This window comes from Nicotiana tomentosiformis, chromosome 5 (assembly GCF_000390325.3).
Source record: "Nicotiana tomentosiformis chromosome 5, ASM39032v3, whole genome shotgun sequence".
Classification (NCBI taxonomy): Eukaryota; Viridiplantae; Streptophyta; class Magnoliopsida; order Solanales; family Solanaceae; genus Nicotiana; species Nicotiana tomentosiformis.
In genome coordinates this window covers 10,613,047-10,636,440 of record NC_090816.1, presented here as the reverse complement: position 1 = coordinate 10,636,440, position 23,394 = coordinate 10,613,047, and the positions used below count along the sequence as shown (strand labels likewise).

General features: G+C 36.5%; 1 protein-coding gene across 1 annotated transcript; it reads right to left on the bottom strand.

Annotated features, from left to right (window-relative positions):
- Nucleotides 1-14,200: 14,200 nt before the first annotated feature.
- On the bottom strand, nt 14,201-19,694 carry LOC104084692 (uncharacterized). The gene is made up of 4 exons (XM_009588613.4): nt 19,232-19,694; nt 18,369-18,484; nt 15,780-16,023; nt 14,201-15,677 (listed from the first exon to the last, which is right to left on the bottom strand). The coding sequence occupies exons 1-4, from the start codon at nt 19,535-19,537 to the stop codon at nt 14,409-14,411; spliced, it is 1,935 nt and encodes a 644-aa protein (XP_009586908.1). The 5' UTR covers nt 19,538-19,694; the 3' UTR covers nt 14,201-14,408.
- Between the last annotated feature and the right edge of the window lie 3,700 nt (nt 19,695-23,394).

Below are 23,394 nucleotides of genomic sequence, written 5' to 3'. Positions count from 1 at the left end.
CAACATGTTTACCATAATTGAACTTTCCTATTCGTAGAAGGAAACATAAATCTTCCATATTTAGCGAGTCCATTTTCTGGTAGGAAAAGGTTTGGAATTCTATAAATTGAGGATCTTTCCTTCTCATTCAGCAGCATCTACAATGTAGCCATAAGGGGTTTGAGAATCGTGTTTAGGAGGAAAATTTTACTGGACAAGTATTAGTGTGTCACTTGTGTTTGCCTCTTCCTGAGGTTGTTCTCTCGATATTTTGTAATCTCTTTTTATATAGTGGATTGCTCATCTCCACCGTGGACGTAGGTCAATTGACCGAACCACATTAAATATTTATGTCTCTTTTGATATATTTCTCTTTTGTTGTATGATTTATCGTTGTTCAAGATTTGCTACCTTGATTTTTCCGATCCTAACAGTACAGATCAAGTTGGCATATTTTTCTAATAAGTACAGATAATGAATGACTATGCCCGCTAAAAGTTAGATAGATAAACAAAAATCACCTAGATATTATGTCCTTATTGAGATGTGTAATTAACCCTAATCAGTTTAGGCCTCACTCTTAAATGCGTACTAATCACCGATTCATCTTTGCTGTCATCTAAATTTCGAAGTCATTGCCATTAATTATTTGTCTTACATGATCTCTCTTTTAGACGTCTTACACTACTATTTGGCTGGGTAGAGAATTAGTTTGATTTTCCAATATTTATCCAACAACATTAGGTTCAGTTTGACTTTTAAATTCCAGTAACTTGTATAAAACGTTATGCCAAAAATTTTTATACTTAAAAGTAGAAGCGTAACAGATATACCCTTGTCGTAATATACCCCTGTACTATGATAAAAGGTTTAAATATATCTTTCGTTATATTTTCGGCCCAAATATACCTTTGTCGTAATACTATTGGTTCAAATATACCCCTCTTCCGTTAAGTTTGTCCAAGGTGGACATCCAATCCTATGTGTCACTAACATTTGATGAGGTGGATGCCACACGGCATACCACCTTAGCGCTCCTAACCCATTTTACCCCTCCCTTCTATTTTTTTTTCCACCACTAAAATTTCCTTCCCCTCCACCACCATTGTCACTATTACTTTGTGGATAATGTCAAGACCGTTCAAAAGTTAACCGGGCGCATAGCCGCTTTGGGTCGATTCATCTCGAGGTCCTCCGACAAGAGCCATCGGTTCTTTTCACTGCTGAAGAAGAAAAATAACTTTTCATGAACCCCGGAGTGCCAGTAAGCCCTAGAGGAACTCAAGCGGTACCTCTCAATCCCACCTTTGCTTCATACTCCGAAGGCAGATGAACAGTTGTACCTGTACTTAGCCGTATCCGAGGTAGCGGTAAGTGGAGTCCTAGTCCGGGAAGAGGAAGGTACGCAATTTCCTATCTATTATGTTAGCAGAACTCTAGGCGAGGCCGAAACTAGGTATCCTCACCTAGAAAAATTGGCGCTCGCTTTGCTAAGCGCCTCTAGGAAGCTAAAATCGTAATTCCAATACCATCCCGTATGTGTTATGACTACTTACCCCTTAAGAAACATAATGCATAAGCTCGAGCTCTTAACACGATTGGCCAAATGGGCCGTGGAGATTAGCAGGTACGACATCGAATATCGACCCCGAACAGCCGTCAAATCTCAAATTTTGACGGACTTCGTGGCCGACATCACGCCGGCCCTAATTCCTGAGGTCGAGAAGGAGTTGTTGTTGAACTCGAGGATCTCTTCCGGAATCTGGACCCTCTTTACGAACGGTGCCTCGAATGCAAAAGGGTCCGGACTTGGCATCGTATTGAAACCACCGACGGGTAATTAGTTAGGGAATCTATTAGAACTATAAAATTGACTAACAATGAGGCCGAGTACGAGGCCATGATTACAGGTCTTGAACTGTCTAAAATCCTGGGAACCGAGGTGGTCGAAACTAATTGTGATTCCCTCTTTGTAGTGAACCAGGTCAATGGAACGTTCAAATTCAATGAGGAACGAATGCGAAGATACCTGGATAAACTATAAGAAACGTTACATCGGTTCAGGGAATGAACTTTACAACATGTACCTCGGGATGAAAACATCAAGGCCAATGCTCTTGCTAACGTGGGATCATCGGTCAACGACGACGAATTCAACTCGGGAACGGTCGTATAACTCATGAAATCGGTAGTGGAGGAAGGCCATGCCGAGATAAATTCGACAAGCTTAATCTGGGACTGGAAAAACAAATACATAGATTACCTGAAGACCGAAAAACTTCTCTCGGATCCTAAAGAATCGAGGGTTCTGCGTAGAAGGCGGCTCGGTTCAGCTTGTCCGAAGACGGTACCCTATCTTTAGTTTTGGGAATAGTAATTATATCACGCGAACGTATACATAATCACGATGATTCAATTAATTATGAGTACGCCTAAAGCATTCTAGCGCATTCATGATTTGTTTCTTTCCTAAGTTTGAGATTATTGTGAAGGCCATGAATTATGGAATTACGTGTGGAAGAAGTATATGATTTTAGATATTTGAATAAATAAACCATCATATACCAATACCCTACAACCCAATAATTGAAGCCCAAACTCATTAGGGTCCAAATCTTCCCAACTTTAAAATAAGTTTGAATACCATATTTTCAAAAACATGATTAAGCATATAATATTTAAGGACTAACTTACATTATTATTTATAAAGTTTAAAGGCAAATAAATAAAATCACATGAAATAAGATAAAAAAAACAGAGGGAAGAATAAACCTTTAATGCAAAATTTTCAATTAAATGAGTCTCCAAGAACAGGTACAATAGCTCAGACGAACTTCGAACAAGCATAAGCGACGAATAACATCAAACCTAGTGAACGGAGCTCCAACGGAATCCTCGATCTCGACTATTGACTCCACTTTTTGGCGTGTAAAAAGGGATGTTATGAAGTATTTTTGTTGGGTTTTGGGTGATGACTTGCTGGATTGTTTGAAAGAAAGACGAAGAAAGAATGACACGAGTAGAAATTCCCTTAGCGTTGAAGAAGAAAAAATAATTTCTCTCAATTCCCTCATTCCTTCTATTTTTCTCATTCTCCCTCTTTTTTCTCCTCACATTTCTCTTCTATTTATAGAAAAAAAAATATTCGAAATTTTTTCAGATTGTTTTTAAATTTTATTATTTTTTAATTAAAAAGAATTCCCACATCCCATTTTTCTTATTTTTTTTTAAAAAATAATTCCCCACTTTTATTTATTTTTATTTTTTAATTTCCCAATTTTTTTACTTTACTTTTTTTTCCCACTTATTTTACTTTTCTTTTTTTAATTTTCACTTATCTTACTTTTCTTTTTTTAAATTTCTACTTTCTTTTACTTTTTTTAAAAGAATTCAGCTACCTTTACTTTTATTTTTTAATTCCAACTTTCTTTTACTTTTCATTTTTTAAATTTTCACATTCTTTTACTTTTATTTTTTTAATTTTTCACTTTCTTTTATTTTTTAAAAAATAATAATTTCCACCTACTTTTACTTTTACTTTTTTATTCCATATTTTTAATTATCCTATTATTTTATTCCCATCCGAAAATTAAAAAAATATTTAATTTTTTCATTTTTCTTAATTGTTTTTTATTTTAAAAATAAAGATAAAAAATTAAAATAATAGTAATAGTAATAATTTGATCTTTTAAATTATTTTTAATTCTTAATAATTTGACCTTTTAAATTATTTTTAATTCTTGCCCTATATTAAAAAAATATAACAAAGCTAAAAATAATATATATTAAATTTTTAAAAATATTTACATAGTAGAAGGTGGTAAAAATTCAAATATAGTCAAAAATTAGGTGCTCACATCCTATTCAGAAGAGCATTCAATGGCCCACTCGCCATATGTCTACGGCCGGGAGACACCGAGTATGTTTTAAGGGAAGTCCACGAGGGCACCTGCGGGAACCATTCAGGCGCCGAGTCATTAGTTCGGAATATAATCAGAGCCGGATACTACTGGATCGACATGGAAAAAGACGCAAAGGAGTTTGTGCGAAAATGCGACGAATGTCAGAGGCATGGTCCGATGATCCATCAACCCGGGGAACCGCTACATTCGGTCTTGTCACCCTGGCCATTCATGAAATGGGAAATAGACATCGTTGGTCCCCTGCCTTGGGCGCCCGGTAAGGCTCAATTTATCTTATTTATGACTGATTATTTTTCTAAGTAGGTGGAAGCCCAGGCATTTGAGAAAGTCAGGGAGAAGGAGGTTACTGATTTCATTTAGGACCATATAATATGCCGATTCAAATGTCGGCCGAGATCATGTGCGACAATGGGAAGCAGTTCATCGGCAGCAAGGTGAGCAAGTTTTTTGAGGACCATAAAATCAAAAGGATCCTATCAACGCCCTATCATCCTAGTGGGAACGGGTAGGCAGAGTCCACAAACAAAACCATACTCCAAAATCTCAAAAAGAGGTTGACCGATGCCAAAGGGAAAAGGAAGAAAATATTGCCCGAAGTCTTATGGGCATATCGTACCATCTCAAAATCCAGTACCGGGGCCATACCATTCTCGTTGGTCTACGGTGCCGAAGCTCTTATACCGGTCGAAGTAGGAGAACTGAGCCTCAGGTTCCGATATACAACCAAAGAGTCAAACAACAAGGCCATGAATACGAACCTGTAACTGTTAGATGAAAGGCGCGAGGCCGCCCTCATCCGGTTGGCCGCCCAAAAGTAACAGATCAAAAGATATTACAATTAGAGAGCCAACCTTCGACACTTCAATATCGAGAACTTAGTGTTAAAGAAATGTGACACCGAACACCCAGAACACGAATGAAGGGAAGTTGGGACCGAATTGGGAAGGCCCATATCGAATTATTGAGATTACCGGCAAAGGATCGTATAAACTCGAAGCGGAAAATGGTGAGCGGCTACCAAACAACTGGAATATAACCCACTTAAAACGATACTACTACTAAGGTACGACCCCATTCATTACCTTTTTTTTTTTAAATATATTACGGATTGGACTAACACTTGCAGGTGATGATCAAGGAATGATGCAACTATTAGGCCTGAAAGCACGCATTGCACTCTTTTTCCCTTGAACCAGTTTTGTCCCGAATGGGTTTTTCAGCAAGGTTCTTAACGAGGCAACACTAGATCGTGCTAACTTAGAATTAAAGACCGACTATGAATCAGAGTCAAGGTTCACATCAACAGTATTCGAGCCCTCTCGAAGATCGGCCTCGAATACTGGGGGCCATCATCCTCGGGTAATAATTTTAGCAAGGAAGAAAACATCATGCTCAAAAAAGTCTGGGTTTGGTGGATAGGATTTGTTGTAAGGGCCAAACGGTCAAATGAACCTTGCCCACGTAGACCACTTAAGCCACAACATGAAACTTGTATACATTCGCAATCTTGTATGTTGCACATGAATAAAAGAAAATTTCTACCTTGTAGATACATATTTTGTCTCTTAAGAACTACTGAATTTTATACCTTAAGGACATCGGCCCCAAAGGCCACCTCCGTCCGAATTCAAGAGATCACCCCCGCTCGGGACTATCGTCATGGGTAAGCCCGGACAGCTCGGGCTACGAAGCCTGGGGGTAATAAGCCCATTGGGAAACACCCGAACTTAAAAGGCTACGACCATCCTAGAACGGTTCAGAGATGTTCGAGATCCGTATACAAAACATAAGGCCTTCAAAATTTCTAAACCGGTTCGAACACTACCCTAGGCAAAATTATAAAAAATTCTAAGTAAACACTTCGGGGAAAGATTCCGGTCATACCAAGACCCCACGAGTCTTAAGAAAAATAAAATCGAGAAAGAACATTGTTCGAACCTCCGAACAAGACCTAATTATTGCGTGCTAAGGCATCCGAAATCTTTGCAATCATAAAAGAAAAGGCAAAAAGGAACAGGCTCAAAATTTGCCGAAGGGAAAAAGCCTTATGTGTGTGTATATATATATATATATATATATATATATATATAAATTTTTACAAAAGTCAAACGGCCTCAACAAAATGCGAAAGTACAAAAATGAAGAAAATCTACAAGGCACCTAAGAAGCCTAATCTTCGTCGGAGCCCGCCTCGTCACCCGGGCCATCGGGATCTTCCCAGTCCACGGATCCGCCATAACCCTCGAAATCTTCTTTATCCTCGGGGTACCCCAACTTCTTGGCCTCGGCCTTGAGCCTCTTAACATTTTCGAGCTCGGCTGATGAATCGAACCCCCGAGCATGGACCTCCTCGAAAGCCTTCCTTCGGGACTGCCACTTCACATATTTGACAATGGACTTTAGGCGTTCCTGAGCTGCCTCAACACTGGCTTTGTACTGGACCATCATCTCTTTAGCGTCGGCCCTGGTTGTTTCTGCTGCTGACTTGGCTGCTTCAAGCTCCCTGGCAAGAGTATCCCATGTGGCAACGGCCGAGCCCAGTTGGGACTGGAGGTCTTCGATTTTTCGAGACCGGGTCTCAGTTTTCTCCTTCACTGATCGAAGTTTGGCCTCCGCCGAGGCCAGTTACTCCCGGGTAGTCTCCTTTTCCGAAGCCAATCGGTCCATCTTGCCCTTTCACTCCTCAACCATGGCCTTGACTTCGTCCATCTCAGCCGGGAGCTGGTTGACCCAATCAATCTTCTGCTGGACCTGTGGATTCTGACCGTTAGACACCGTGTCTAGCTCATCATTACTAACTTCAAAGATTTTTACATGTTCCAACAAGTCGACGTGTTCTTTCTGGGCTGCATCCAACTCAGTTCGGAGGCTCTTGACTTCTCTTTCACGTTGCTCGCTTAGAAGCTTATACATGCCTCTCTTCTCAGCAAGCTCTTTGACTTCGGCCTCGAGTTGACTCAGCTCATCCCGGTACCAGTGGAAGGTTTCATGGTATAGTACTGAGGCCTGCAAATACAAGAAGAGATATTAGAATTATCAAGAATTATTTCAAATATTAGAAGGGATATTAGAATTATCGAGAATTATCAATAATTACCCTGTTCAGCGCCCGTTGTGCTTTGTTGAACAGACATGGCGCGTCTACCTCGTTCATTTTGGCCTGGACTTCTTCGGTTACCAGACACTGGATGTAACTGGCTATCCCTACGGGAGCAGAAAGGATCCGAACATCCCCCAAAACAGTGATAACGACAGTCCGCTTCCAACCAAGATCCGTGCTCAAAGCGAGGAACCGATTGGTCAATATCGGGCACAAGATCGATCCGCCAACCTCCGAGGGTGGACTTTTCTTTGGCACCTCTAAGTCACCCAAGCCGGTAAAATCCTCCGGGGCGGATGAGTCCACACCGTCAAAAAAGCCTCGGAGGGGATCATCCGCTCCATGGACCCCTTCATGGGATCGCTCCTTCGTCGTTCGGGCTTCATCAAACATTGATTCCGTGAACGAAGGCGACCCCAAAATATCTATAACACCGGGTAGGGCAGGTCTGACGTCTCGCAAGTCTTTGACCCTTACTTCGGCATCGGCATCGGCCTCGCAAACTTGAGGAGGATTCGCTTCCGTCATTTCCCCCTCGGCTACCACCCGTTCCTCGGGGACAGATGGTTCATGGGCCACAAAGATTTCATCCTCCTCGGGCTCGTCTATGAGCCGGAGGAGTGATTCCGAGTCAAGCACTCAGGAGGTGGAGATTTCCTTTGGCTTACGAACCAGCCTCCTTCTCATTTTCTTTTTCTCCGAGTTCGGTGAACTCGAGGCCTTTTTTCTTTTCTTTTCTTCTCCCCTGCTGTGGCTCCGGGCTGTCCCGAAGCGGAACGATCGGCAGGTAAGTCCTCATCCCCAACCGAGGGCCTAAGCTCGACGGTCTTAGGCAGACCTGTAAAAGAAAGGTAAAGAAAAAATAATAAGAACGTAATGCTAAGAGAAGAAGCCTAACTCAACCTACTCAGGAAAGGATTCATACCATGAGAACGGGTCTCCCAACGGCCCTTCTAGAGTTTGCGCCACGAGTGCTTGGAGTAGGGCATTTGTGAGACAATACCTTCGACCCACTCCTTGAGTCGAGGGAGGCATTCGGAATTCGGGCGACAATTGCACCACCACGAATACCAATGAGAAAAAGAGAGATGAACATAAAATCAACATTCGAGGGAAGTTTTTACTTACGTGATGTATTGAACTTCTCGGGGAACGACATGAATTCGGTCGGGATCAAATACGAGGTCCTCATCGGACAAAATAACCCTGCCAGCCTCGGTCCCGGTCCTCGTCGATACTCAAAAATGGGGATTTGCTGGCCCGGCGAACAAGATTTATCAGTCCCCCTCGAAAAATTCGGGGATTGTATAAACAGAGCAGAAGATCGATGGTGAGGGCGCATATATCAATTTTATTTACAAAAAATTAGAGGAGGATCACAATCCAACGTGAAGGGTGAATTTAGCCGAGACATACCGAGTACCTCTTGTAGAAGTTTATGATGATCGGATCCACCGGGCCCAGCGTAAAGGGATAAGTGTAGACACTTAGGTATACCTCAACGTGTGTAGTAATGGCCTCCTCAGAGTCGAAGACCACTATGTCTTTATTGGCCCAGTTACAGTCCTTTCGGACTATGGGGAGATTGTTTTCGGTGATCGAGAAAATAAATCTCGATGCCTCCTCACACCGACCCTGCACCGATGAGGGTTTCTTGACCTTGAAGTCGTCAACAATGAACAACCCCCGGGAATGAACATCTTCAAGGGAGGTTCAAGAGCTGGTTCATCGATGACCATGTTAGCAGCAGATCTCCCGAGGTCGACCATATCGAAAGTAGTTTCGTTGGTTCCGACAGTCGTTTGAGAGGTAGAAGTAACCTTTTGGGGAACATATTTTGAGGTTTTTGCCATTGTTATAAGGGAAAGCTTGAAGGAGATAGAAAAAGGTTGAAAGCTGGAAGCTCAGATGTATTGGTTTGAGTGGATGATGAGTAAAGATTTCAAAGGAATCTCGAATAACGAAGGTAAAAATGCTAGAATGTGAAAAAGAGTAGTGAAATCCTAAGGGTACGAGGGTAGACGATTTGGTGTAAAGTAAAAAATGAACAAAAAAGGGTTATTTATAGTGGTTCTGCGATGTTTCACCTACAGGGACAGCCGACCGGCGGCTGATGCGCATATAATGCCATTATGACATGATTGACGAGATGTTTCAGGCTTTTTGTTGTTTATGTCACGGTGTATTGAAGAAGGAATCAGGATGCTCATGTCGTTTCTCGTCAGCTTGCTTTCCGAGAAATGAGGGGACTATCTGTATACGGGTAAAAAACCGAGCTCATGATACACCCCGACCTCCAACAGGGTAAAACGAGCTCGAGATATGATTGCATAGGATCGGAATCGAAGCAAGGGTTTCATCGGGTTGGAGTCCGGGGGCCGATTGTTTGCCTCGAGAATATCGGGGTCATGATTCGAGATCGATCCAAATACTGAGAGACTTCGGAGAACATTGTCGGGCAATCAAGCACGACCAACAGAAGGTCGTAATATTCGCGACCGGCCGGATATCATGGCGTGGATTTCGGCACGTATCGATGTAGAACCAGCAATCAGTTAAACAGAAGATTTTTTTTTACCTTTTTAGAGTTATACTTAGAGTAGGATTCCCCTACTATATAAAGGCCCCTACTATATAAAGGGGGGTCTGATATTTATTAAATATATTGTAACACGCATTCCAAGGCAATATACTATTATTTTCACTGTTATTCTAAGCTTTTTCTTTCATTTATCAATATTGCCCATCGTGAGCCCGGATTGAGGGTGAATATTTCAATAAAGCTGGAATCCTCCTCCTCGCGTGGTTTACTGTATTTCTATTTGTTCATTCTAACCCAATTTATTATTTTGTATCAAATTAATCCACGTATTCTTAAAATCATTTACAAATTTAATTGTTATCCGATTTTGAGGGTTAACACTATAAAATTTGTCCATCCATAATTCCTCTTGTGTTTCTATAACCAAAAACAAAAGGATTTCTTGTTTAGTTACTTATCCAATGGTTCTCTGACTATGTTCCTCTTGTATAAAGGGGATATGAGGCTAAAGAGTAAAGACACAAAAGAGATTTTGATGCTTAATATTGGTTCTCCAATTACGATTTCTTTTATATTATCTTTATCCGCTTTTCCTCTTTTTTTTAAAAAAAAATAATTATTGGAGAATGATTCTTATGCATTTTATATTGGTTGCTTTATATTGTGAAAAGACTTTTTATTTGATTGCTTTGATTTCTGAGGCTTCAGAGTTGAGAATTTCCTTTACTGTTAATAATATTGTAATAAGCATGATTATTATGCATATGTGGGTCTTACTTGTGAGCTTCCAAGATGCTTCTAATCTCACAATTGGCCTCTTTAATACTATGTATTATCATTAGAATCTTGGATTTTCTTTATGTATATTATATATAATGCCTATTTGATGCAAAACTATGAGCTAACATCTTTAGTAATTTATGAATCATGTGCTTTCTAATAGCTTGGGGCCTTGGACTTGAAGCCATAAATGGTTGAAAAGAAAAGTATATAAATAAAAACGTAGTATATAATAATTTTTTAATTTTTTTGGTAATCATCCATAAGATAATTCAAAGTACTGATATTGCATAAAAAGTAGTAAGATATTTAATCAATTGAAGTGCTTTGTTGCGATGTTTCATCTTCATCTTTAAATGGTTATGTGTAGTTATGGTTATTAAAGTATTTTCCTACAATAAAAAGAAAATTTCTTAGGTTAATACTTCATCGGTTCTATTTTATTTGATATTATTTTCTTATTAATCTAATTAAAAAAGAATGAGATATTTCTATATTTTCGTAATCATTGAAGGTTTTATAGTCACACAAATATTATGATATATTTAATACCATATGTTCAACAAAGTTTATAGTAATACGAATATTATAATTTATTTAAGATTACAATTTTTTTAATAATCTTGTGTCAAGTTAAATTATAACAAATAAATGACGATCACGTCAAAAGACAATTTGCTTTCGCAATATGAAAAGGTGGCCCTCCTTCCCCTTCCCTTCCTTTTCTCGGTGGAGGTTCTATGTGAGAATAAGATCTTTAAGGTAAATAAGAAAAAATATTACAAATAAACAAACCATATACTTTCTCTCTTGTTCTAACTAAGGGGTGTCTATGGAGTGGTTGAAATTCAAGGGAGTTCAAAGTCAAACAAGTTCACTATTTGTATTGGCAATTGTATATATACATACACATATATAGATACACATGTATGTATATAATTGTTGAACTTTATTATATAAGGAACATCTCTAGAGTAATGTTAAAAGAAGTACGAGATTTATACTTTTTTTTTGTCACACATTATATTGAAGGAGTGGATAAAATGGAGGGTAGCATCTGGTGCCTTGTATAATAAGAATGTGTCATCAAGATTTAAAGGTAAGTTCTACAAGAGAGTAGTTAGACCGACTTTATTGTATGAGGTAGAGTTTTGGCGAGTCAGGAACTCTCATGTTTAGAAGATGAGAGTAGCGGAGATGAAGATACTGAGATGGATGTGTGTGCACATATAATAATGGAGATATGACCAGGAATAAAGATATTCGGGACAAGGTAGGTATGACCTACATGGCGGACAAGATACGGGAAGCAACGTTGAGATGGTTTGGGCACGTGAAGAGGAGATGTCCGGATGCCCTAGTGAGGATGTGTGAGAGATAGATGGCCAGTCTGAGAAGAGGTAGAGGTAGGCCAAAGAAGTATTGAGAAGAGGTAATTAGGCAGGGCATGACGCATCTTCAACTTAACGAGGATATGACCTTTGATAGAAATGTGTGAAGGTTGAGAATTAGAGTAGAAGAATAGTAGGCAGTCGAGCGTCTTTCCTTAAATTTTAGTAGTATTGGTGTTATTCTCGTATTTCTATATTCTTGATTTCTATGACTACCTGATATTGCTTTTGTTCTGATTTTTCTATTATTTTACTGTTGTTATCACTTCTTTGACTTTTTTACTATCGTGTTTCTTTCTCTATTTTGACGTGGTTATGCATACTTGTTTTGAGCCTAGAGTGTATCGAAAATAGCATCTTTACCCGCGCAAGATAAAGGTAATGCTGCTCAAATGCTACTCTCCCTAGATTCACTTGCGGGATTACATTGGGTATGTTGTTTCTTAAAAACTTTTAGCGAAAATTCTTGCACACCGGTATATGCATGATGGCATGGTCCAACAATTTCATAAATGCTACAATTTTAAATGCTTTTATCTTTTCCTCATTGATAGGAACGAAAAGACAAAACATCAAATGCTTGTTCCCTTTTGCTTCACCTTGGACAAGGAGGGGCACTTTGGGTTGTTGAAATAGACTTGGCACTAAGGACTGTTGACATTTAATTTAATTAGACCAAAGTATCTTAGTTTGTATTTGCAACTGTATCTCATTCGTTCGTCTTATTTTTATAGAGATGTCAATTTGTGTTCTTTTTTTGCCTTTTTTCTTAGCATAAGCTAGTGCATAGAGGTAAGAGGAAGGAAGAAGATGTGATTGTTTTTTGTGAGATTTAAAAGGTACACAATTTGAACGAAAAATGACATTATAACTTGGGAGTGTTTTACACAATTAGTCCGCCGAATTCATTGTTTACTTTTCCTAGTCGATATACATAAATTATATATTGATTATACATATTTATACATATATTAATATATAATATACATTTGTCTTCTAATTTTAGTTTAAGCGGACTATTTAGGTTAACTCTTCTTATAAAATAAAATTTCTTGATGATAAGCTATGTGTTCCTCAATTATTGTTCATCTTCCAACATTTTTATACAACATTTTAATACAAAGTCAATACGTAGAATTTCTTGCTAGCCTACAACGTTAGTAATGAAACATTCTATCTCGTAACATATGTTGTTGATATCTATAAATGTCAAAATGAACTTTGTCTTGTAGTTGGCTTGCATTGGAAAATTTGATACACAGAAAACGTTTCCAAAGTTTCAAATACCTCCAAATATTTTTGCAAATTTTATGTCTTCCATTCTTTATTCCAAATATTTATGTGATTGCCACATATAGGCTTGTGCGGTGGAAGAAGAGATAGGGAATTCATGTGGGTATGTAAGCAACAAAAATGGAAAGGCCCAATCTTTGATTGGACAGTATAATTACCCTTATTATGTTATAATTCTGAATTTTCTCTCAAGTAAAATATTGATGTAAAGCCGATCTGGTCGACAAAAAAAACAAAGGCTCATTAACTTTTTTCCTACACCCACCACAGCCAGGTTTGCACTACATTGATTTTCTTGGTTTTCTCCTGGAGTGTTGCTGATTTCTTACCTTTAATAAATTGTCATCCATTACATTATAGGTTTTGGTACTGCACTTCCTTAAAATTTAGTTTTTCGTATACTGCTGACATTTTTCAATGCTGTAGTACAATGGAGTAACTAGAAAAGTATTAATGTTGTTTTGGCTGCCACCTAAAAAAGGAGTGCACAAAGCATCCCGTATTCGTGCAAAATTTAGGAAAGGGTCGCAACCTGAGTATGATATAAATAACCTACTATAATGCAAACATTAGTGATTGCTTTCACAGCTCGAATCCATGACCTATAAATCACACGGAGCCACTTTACCGTTGCTCCAAGGCTTGTTGTACCAAAATAGTGATTCTCAAAATAATGGAGAGTTGTATTGAGAAAAGAAAGACATTAAGAGTCGTTTGATTGTCGGTTAGAGTTATGCATGTATTAGTTATGCAGGTATTAGTTATGCAGGAATGTATTAGTTATACAAGGATAAGTTATGCAAGGTTGAGTTATATTGGGATTAGTTATGCGGTAGCTATATAAGGATTAGTAATATAAATATAATGTGAGTGTTATTTATTATTAGCTTACTTTATTTTATTAAAATTGTTAATATAGTTTAAATACACTTTTTTAAACAAAAAAATACAAGTTTGAATAAAGGGTATTCTTGTCATTTTGTATTTTAATACAAGTATTACTAATACATGTATAAGTTATTCCACCTTCTACCCTGCATAAATAATACATAGATTCCGTCATAACTTATACATGTATTAGTTATGCGAAAAAGAAAAATATGAACCAAATATTGTATTAGCAATGCTACATTTTGTGTGGAAAAGAGGAAAAATCAGTGTAGAACCTAAAATGGTAATAATACATAGATAGTCATTTAAAGGTTATACCTCTATTTCCCTCCTTTTACTGTTTTTCTGTTACATAGTGGGATTGGTAAGGGGAAGGGGGGAAAGGGGATAATTTGAATGGAAAAACTTGGACTAATTACATTTGACAATACAAAGCTACAGAGAAAATATTCACAGTTTTTTGCAACATAACATGAAGCACAAAAAAACAAACTAGAGAAATTTGTTCATCATTTCTTTCTTTCCTCTTCAAAATCAATATAGCCTTCATCAAATGAAGATTCACCAGAAATACCTGGTTTCTCCATCGGAAAAATTAACTTTTCTATACTAGTTTGCTTCTTCTTGACCAATCCGACAGGCCTTTCAGATAGTGAAACCAAACCCTTAATTGCAAAACCATTTGCTATAGTATCAACATCTATGGTTCCAGAGTACAGTCCCCTGCTTCCACTAACCAGCATATTTCGTGTCTCTTCACTATGAGAAAGCACAGGAGGCAGTAGATCAATCAGCTGTGGAGTAGGCTGATTGGAGTTGTTTATGAGCAAGCGAAGCGTCTCTCTGGCACTTTTCTCAGCTACTGAATCTGTTTCTGGAAGTAAGGGATTCAATAAATTTGGGTGCAAGTGCGGAATAGTGCCAGAGATAGAAGGACCTGCACTGACCAAGTAACTTTGGCCAGAAGAGCAAACATCAATAACTGGAATATGGACAATAGGATCGCACACTAAAGGTGAAAAAGAAGATATTTGCTGCGAAGTTGCCAAAGATAATGGCAACCTGAACACTGGCTCGGGCAAAAAAGTTGGGAAATCGAAACTGGATAGATCAGTGACAAGAGGTGGCTTTGGTGTCAAAATACTAGATGGACATGCAGGTGCTATTGAAGAGAGTAGTGGCACTGACAATAAGTCTGCAGACAAGATAGGCAAGTTTGGAGTTCCAACTGAATACTGCGGAGTGGATACAGCAGGAGGGCACCAACAGTAATAAGGAGAGAAAACTGTTGAATCCAGAGAATGGATAGTAGCTGCAGGGTCTCGGAAAGGAGGGCAAGCAACAAGTGGCTCCAAAACATTTGAAGGAGCAGTTTCTCTTTCAAGTTTGTCTTCTTCAACACAATTAGAACTAGGTGTATCTGTGCTACTTGTGCCTGCAATCTGGCAATCTACACATGAAAGATATCTATCATTAAAAGCACTAGATATAGGACTAAGGCTACTCATCAGGCTGGTATTTGACCCTAGGCCAGCGAAGTGCTGAGGCCGCAGAGGTTTCTGAGATACAACTGATATCTGGGCATTAAGACCAAGTTCAGAAGAATTAACAGAGCCATCTGCTGAAGGATCTCTTGACAGAATGGAACTTGCTTGAGGATTTGTGGCAGATGAACCTAGGAGATAAGCTCGAAGATGAATGGCAAAACAGTCCAGCCGTGAATCATCAATTCCAGTTAATTCAACCAAGGAAGGTTTCTTCTTAAGCAAATCCCTCATCTAAGCAAACCACAATTGTTAATCAGATTAGCCCTCTACTTATTCAATATAAAGCCACAAATATTCAGAAGTTGATTGCAGTAAACATAAAAGCATATCTACCTTTCTCCGCAACTCATCTCCAAGGAGCTTAGACTTCTCTGAACACCAAAAATAGGAAGTCTCATCGTCAGGGATATTTATAAGAAAAGAGCGTCCAGACTGGTCTGACACGATATCCTTAATCTCTACGGCAGCACAATCAGATTCACTATCAAATGTCCCAACTCTCGCTGTTCTACCATCATCCCCAGTGAATGAGATGCTCAACTCAGATGTTGGCAAAATTGCAAGGTTTAAGTTTCCCCTGTTGCAACAGCACAAGAGAAAAAGAAATGCTTAGGTGCAGTTAGAAGTCAACATATTACATACCAAATCAAATGTAACCAAATTCAGCACGCACTTATCACTTGAGAATCCTACACTTAATGCCCTTGCTAACACCAAAAAACAGGAAATGGTATTATGAGCTCCTCAAAAGAAAACTCTAAAAAAAAATACAAAAATTAAGGCAGCGAGACAATTCCTCATCTCAAACTTTGATATCTTTCCTTCTTTCCACAAGAGCATTCTTACTGGACAAGTTTAGCCTCTGAAACAAGGGCAATATCCTTGTGCAAAATTGCGCATCACTCCCGACATATAATTTAATCCTTTAGGTGGATGCCTGACCTTTTTTATGACAAGTAGTAATTAAACCAGCTAGTGTAACACGTAGGTAATGCGACCTTGTGAAATACAGGTGCACTTAATACACAAACGAGATACGTATTTACTATAAGGAAACAGGAAAATCACATGGGTACACCAAGAGAAGATAATTTTTTTTCCGGGGGATGCCGTTTTGGGGGGGGGGACTCCTCCATTCATGTATATTACTTAGCTTCAATGAAGCGCGAATGCCAATAGAAACTAACTATAGAAAATCTCTTTACTAACTGAATGTTATCAGAGAATACAACGACAAATTTAAAGAGAAAAGTAGAAATGTAAAAGCAACTATGAGGTATGGACTGGAAATGACATAATAGCATGTGACAAGGAAACGACAAAAAGAACAACAACAACAACAATAACGACCCAGTAAAATCCCACTAGTGGGGTCTGGGGAGGGTAGTGTGTACGCAAACCTTACCCCTACCCCGATGGAGTAGAACAAGGAAACGACAAACTGAACAATATTGACACTTCTAGTTCAGACAGAAACGCAACCAAATCATTAAAAAGAAAACATCAAGGGAGAACAAGACACACATCTAGATAATTCAGAGTGAAGTAATCAAATCATGTAATATAGAAGCATGAAACTACCTTGACTTCTTCTTAATTCAGAGATCATAATAGTATACGCCCAATTTACCTACAAATCAAAAGATATTTCATGTGGAAGCATGAACATTTGTTACCAGTAATAAACAACACAAACATCTTGGCAACTTCTAATCATGATCAACAAGCGAATGCACAGGTTAAACTGGATTGCGCTACATAGTATCAAATAAGCAGAGAGATGTCGCAACTTCAATGTTTAAATAATCAGAAGAGAACAATACGAGAATACTAGAACGCAGCACTAAGCCTCATATGCAGCAATATGACAAAAGTGATAGAGAACATGATACTCACTAATGGATCAGTGGAAAAACAGTTTTACCAGTCAGAAGGGGTCTATTACTATAAAGAATGCCAAAAAAACAACAACTTATTTTCCATCTCCATTAAGGCAAAACAACTTATAGATAAGCAACTAATCTATGTTTTAATAAGTAATTGAAAACTATTTAAAAAATAAGCACAAATATTGGGCATGCTACAATTTCTAGCATATAAGAATATATAAACAAATCAGCTATTCATTTCACTATTTATAACAATGACATGAAAAGTTGAAGTTATCTGCCTTGGAAACTTCAAAAGGAGTCTAAATGGCATTTAGACTTTAGAATTACTTCTTCTAGTTACAGCTAACACTTCCTAGTTCACTGTTAAAATGAGGCGCCTTTTCAGTCTGTACTGGTGGTAACTAAAATGAAAATATTAGATATATTATAAAGAATAGGAAGGGGCATTTAGACAAGTACTAGAAATAGAAGTGCTCATCCGGTTACTGAAAATGTAATAGTACAAGATGTGAATCCACAAGGAGTAGATAATAACTAAGATCATCTATACTGTATTCCTCTGTGTACCATGACAGTAGCAAGAGATAAGTGAACTTAATTTTGTTCAGCAAGCATTTTGTGCTAGTGCTTAAAGTACAAATAATTACAAACTTTATTTTCTTCAGCATCCTGACCAGATGGGGTTGTTAGCATGCCACTGAATTATGAATATCGCTAAGACCATGATGCTTGATAAAGATGCCAATCTTAGCTTTGAGTAATACATCAATCTTAGCTTGCCAGAGACAAGATTATGAATATAATAATAGCAAAAATAACTAGCTGCAACTAAATGCATCAACTTTCCTACAATGGAGAAGGAAGAGAGGATAAAAAGAGCACAATCTAAGTCTACCAGTCAAATCACGAAGGAACTGATTTAACTAAAGCAGTCAGTCATTAGAATGTCACAAGAACTACAAGTAAACATAAAAAATAAAAAATGCAACCAATGTAATACATGCATAAGAGCCAATATTTTAGCCACTACCTAGTAGTGGTCGGGCACAAGAGTGTCCCCTGCTTCTTGATCTTCCCAACACGCATTGAAACGAGTGGGATGCACAAGCACCTGGCAAGCATTCCAACTTCTGATGGTTCAAAATTCTGTCGAAAGAACAACAATTACGATCACATACTCTTTTTATTCCAAATATAATATCGCATCAAACAACGTCACAATCAAATTAACACAATGACCTAAAATGAGCTCCACGCAGATTTAATTGAACTTCATTAAGTAAGAAAAAGGCTGAAGAAATACTTGCTCTCTCTATCCCAATTAATGTGGCACACTTTCCTATTTGGTATATCCAAAAAATTGACTTTTTTTTCTGTAAAATAATTTAACTTTAAGATTCCCATTTATTGTTTTTTTTTACGTTGATGAGATGATTGTATAACCACACCAATGATTATAACTTGTTTTAAACTACAAATTTCAAATGTACTTTTTTTAAACTACGTAACCAGGCAAACAAGGCCGCATAAAACGGGAAAAGAGAGTACCGCCCAGTCCCACATTAGTTGTCATGTTCATTTCTCAGAAGTCAAACTCTGTGAATTTTTATTAAAATTTCTTTTCAACATTTCACATGAAAAAAATTGCTACTTGTAGTATTTTTTGAATAGTTTTTAAATATCTAAATTTTAGTTTAAGATATTGAGTTAATCTAAGGGGAAGTTACATATTTGGCCACTCGGCTAAAAATATTTGCAGCAGCTAATTTTTTTGGACGAACGGCTATTCAAGTTAACTCTCTTAATCATCTCTAATCCAATTTAACCTCAAAAGATTAGTCAAATTGACTCTTGAAAAGTGAAACATGAAAATTAAGATAATTTGAGACGTACTTGACTAAGATAAGCGAGTAATCGATCTTCAGCAGCACCGATGGAAACATTTAGCTTCAACAAAGGCTTTAGCCTTTCATCGACTCGACAAGCTCCCATCACCTGCAAATCCAGAGCCAGAAGCCACTGAACAACGTCGGTTTCTCCTGATGTGCACGTGCCGCCCGACGAAACGCCGCCGTACGAAAAATTATCCTCCGATGACGGCGATGACGTATCGTCGAATTCCTCCACACTGTTGGAATTTTCTACGTCATCAATCTCCAGATTGTTCGTACTTTGTTGTTTCTCTGAATGATGATCCATTTTAAATTTCAATTAATTAAGGTTAAATTTGTTCGAAAATAAGCTCGTAATCCAAAAAATTTGAAGGAGAATTGAGAGAAAATAACGCAATCCACACGTCGAACAGCTGCAAATAGGAAACAAGAGGCGTTGAGTTCCTTTAAATAGGATCCGATGGAAGGCTTAACGGATTTCAGATGTGGTAATGAAATGTGATTTAGGGCTAAACTGGAGTCCAGGCAATTATGGTATTGCGTAGGGCCAAGCTGACTCTTATTGGGCCCATATTCCTATTCCTACTACTAACTTCATTCCGAACTTATTTAATTGGGCACGAAATTTAAAAAAAAATAAAAGACTTATAAAATTTATGATTCTAAATAAGTTAAAAAGGAACAGAATATTTATGTGGTTATAAAATTTTTTCATTAAGGGTAAAATTATAAATTTAAGTTAAATTATTATTAAATTTGAAAATAAGTTATTTTTTTAACGGACCAAAAAGAAAATAAGTTAACGGAATAAGGCACAGTTTGAGGAGCTTAGGGTCGTTCTAGTTGCCAACCAAAGGGACAGTTTTGATATAATGCTTAAGTTGATGTTGTACACTGTTAAGTAGGAGTTGGACTCTTGTACTGAATTGACGTAAATACCCAAAACCACATTACTTGCAGCCGTTTTTCATAGAATGTGTGTTTTTGCCCATGTTGTTCGGGTTATTTCCCTTACTTATCTTACTACTTTTTTATAAATAAAATGAAGTTTGAGGACTTTCAAATGCCCATGCCTGATGTCAGGGCAAAGTGCAAATAATTTCCTAAGAAAATATATGTAAGGCTCCAACTCCACATAGGATAGTTCCTTGTTCCAATAACTAATCGAATAATTTCATGTTTAAACATAATTTATCCATATCTATTTATATCTATACTATATTAAAAGCACAAACACGCTTAGCAAAATATTATTCGCATTTTTTACCCTTTAAAAATAAATTTCACACTAGACAAAATAGTCATTTAATTATTTCTCTAATATTAGAAATATGAATAGTCATTTAATAGTTTCCTAATATTTAGGAATTCGATATCAATTAGATTTTATGTATTAAATATTTTCCTAATTTGAACTGTGTAATATCACAAATAGTAACAATGAAAAATAATATTTTGTGACTAGTTTCAAAAAGTCGTTTACTACTTTTACGCTTAATTTGAACTGGAGTCCTTTTGTTTGTCATGCCTTCAACAATTAAATCTTTTAAAAATATAGGTAATTTAGGTAAAAGTTTTGAGTACTTTCAATTCCTTTTAAGTTTAGGAGTTTTCTTTTATTTGTTATAAGTTATAAAAACTTTGAGTGCTTTGACCTCTTTTTAGGTTTAGGAATCTTTTTTTTTTTATAAAAAAAATCGATCAACTCCTTGTAAGAAAAATATTACTAATTCTTTATAGATCCACCTTGGCTTAGGTTTAGGAGTTTTTTTTATTTTTTATGGTAAAAATCTCGAGCACTTTTACCTCAAATTTAGGAGTATGCGTTTTATGCTTGGAACCTAATATTTAGGACTTAAAATTTATTAAAATTCTACTTTATATAAATCCTTCATTAATTATATTATGTAACATGACTATAATTTCTTACATATTTTTTTCATAATTCTTTTCTTTTTGGTTAGTTAAGAGACATAACAACATTGTGAATAAATATTAGAGGCATCCAATATGGTTTCGAAACCCTTGTTCTTAGTCTTTGTTGACATAAATCCCCCGTAGGTATCCAATATGTTGTCTAGCCCTTCCTTGTTTTTACGATTTTTTTAATTCATTCAAATTTGAGGTTTTTGTCTTTCTTCATTAAACTTTTGAGATTTTAGTTTATATAAATTTAACATTTAAGCTTAACTTTATTTTTAACAAATTCAAGCTTAAATTTTTCAACTTATAAAAAAAAATCTTGTGGGAAGAAAAATAAATTTAGGCCAAAAATCGAAATTGTTCAAGCGATAACTTAAGTTTTTCTTCTTCGTCAACGTAAGAATTCTCTCCCGCCTTGATAAATCACACATTCATAAATTTATGCTAAATAAAATTATAATATGAAATTTTGTATATTTTTGCCTAATAAAGGAGTTTGAAATCAATTAAAATTTAATGATCTATTGGATAAACTTTGTCCTTTCATTATTGCATTAAGATTATAAACTATAATTTATTTTCATATCATATTTGTAGGCTCAAAACCAATGGTTATAGCAAATTAGTCTAGAGTGCAGATTTGTCTTTTAAGTACGTTTTTGTAGTGTCTGCATTAAGCATGGAGGTTCATTCGACAATTCTGAAGAAAATTTGAATCATTCTTTTTCTCTTTATATTGATCTTACCACTTGCGATCAATTGCAGTGCATTAATTTTAGTGTGGGACCTAATGAAGTCGAGCTACATTTTGTGCTCCTAGCTAAAATCGATTTCTACTATTCAAACTAATGTTTGAAATTAACTATTGATTTATATTTTCTTTGAATATTTCTTCTCGAATTTTGGCTACTAATCTTTGCGTTATATGTCTATACATAGTTTCACTATATATAGCTCATTGAAATTATATGTTCTTCATTTATATTTTTTTTCTCTAAATTTACTCTTTTGAGTTTTTTTTGTTCCTTTTACAACCTTAAATTATTAATTATATTTAAATAAGCTGATTAACTTAAAAACTTTTTTCATAGTTTCTTTGATTAAATATTTTACTTGGTAAGTTATTATTATTGTAAATTAATATGCATCCAAATGGTTAAATGATAAAGAGTCATCATTTTTCTTTCAGTATTAAATACATAATTTAAAATTTTTAGGATCGACAACATCGTTTATGAAAGAGAAATTGGGTTAGATTCAATAATATACTAACATATTATTATCTCATAAAATAAAATATATATAATTAAAATAATATATAACTAACTTAACTGATTTGTTTATCTTTGCAAGCTCTGAAAATATCCAATTACTACGTCTATGTAATCACGTTTATTTTTGTCACTTAAATCACTGTTATTTTAATGTAATTTTTTATTTTACATAATTTTTTTTTTTGTATACAAATTTTAGTTTACTGACGTTATATATACGTGAAACGCACGTACATTAATACTAGTTATATTAAAAGTGGGAAACTCATAACTTAAAAGTTAATTACAAAAGTGTCCTTCTAATTAGCTATAATTTACTACTTAAAAATGACAGTTATTTCGAAAAACAAATTTTGAAGAGCCACGACAAGTCGTGATGGTTCGCAAAAACTAAAACAAACGTTGGTTTGCACATCTATTTCTTATTATTCATCCGAACAAAAGTAAAAAATGACTATTCTCCAGAAAAGCAAATAAAGAGAAGAATTATATGAGTGTGTTGGGGTTCTACAACTGTTACATGCATAAATTTATATTCCTTTCGGTGGCATATATATGCAAAGGAAATTGACATCAAAGCTTGAAACTTCACAACAGTGGAGAGACTGTAACGGTTCTAACACTTTTCTTTCATTTATAACTTTCTTTTATCTTTTGACTTTTTGTTAGTCGTATTATGTATGGTAATAAGGCAAAGATAAATGAAGGAGAAAATTAAGTGATGTGTTGGCAGCCAAACAAAACATGCGATTTGGTCCTTTCAACTCCAAAAATGAGCGACTTGTAAGTGTATCTGTATACGGTCAAAATCGAGTCTGCCCTTCGTATGACTAGTCGAGATTGGAACATGATGGTCTAAAGTTCATCATTGTAACATCGAGCCATGATGCAAAGTTAGGTTGTCGAACTCGGGCCCCAGAGACCGATCAATATCGAGATCAGCCAAGATCGAGATCGAGACCCAAAG

What these genes read in the sequence shown, in the direction of transcription:
- LOC104084692 (XM_009588613.4), bottom strand. Translation starts at nt 19,537, where the DNA reads ATGGATCATCATTCAGAGAAACAACAAAGTACGAACAATCTGGAGATT. An exon ending in TTGTGCCCGACCACTACTAG is followed by an intron (nt 16,024 to 18,368) that starts GTAGTGGCTAAA and finishes CTGTTGCAACAG; the next exon opens with GGGAAACTTAAACCTTGCAA. An exon ending in GAGATGAGTTGCGGAGAAAG is followed by an intron (nt 15,678 to 15,779) that starts GTAGATATGCTT and finishes TGGTTTGCTTAG; the next exon opens with ATGAGGGATTTGCTTAAGAA.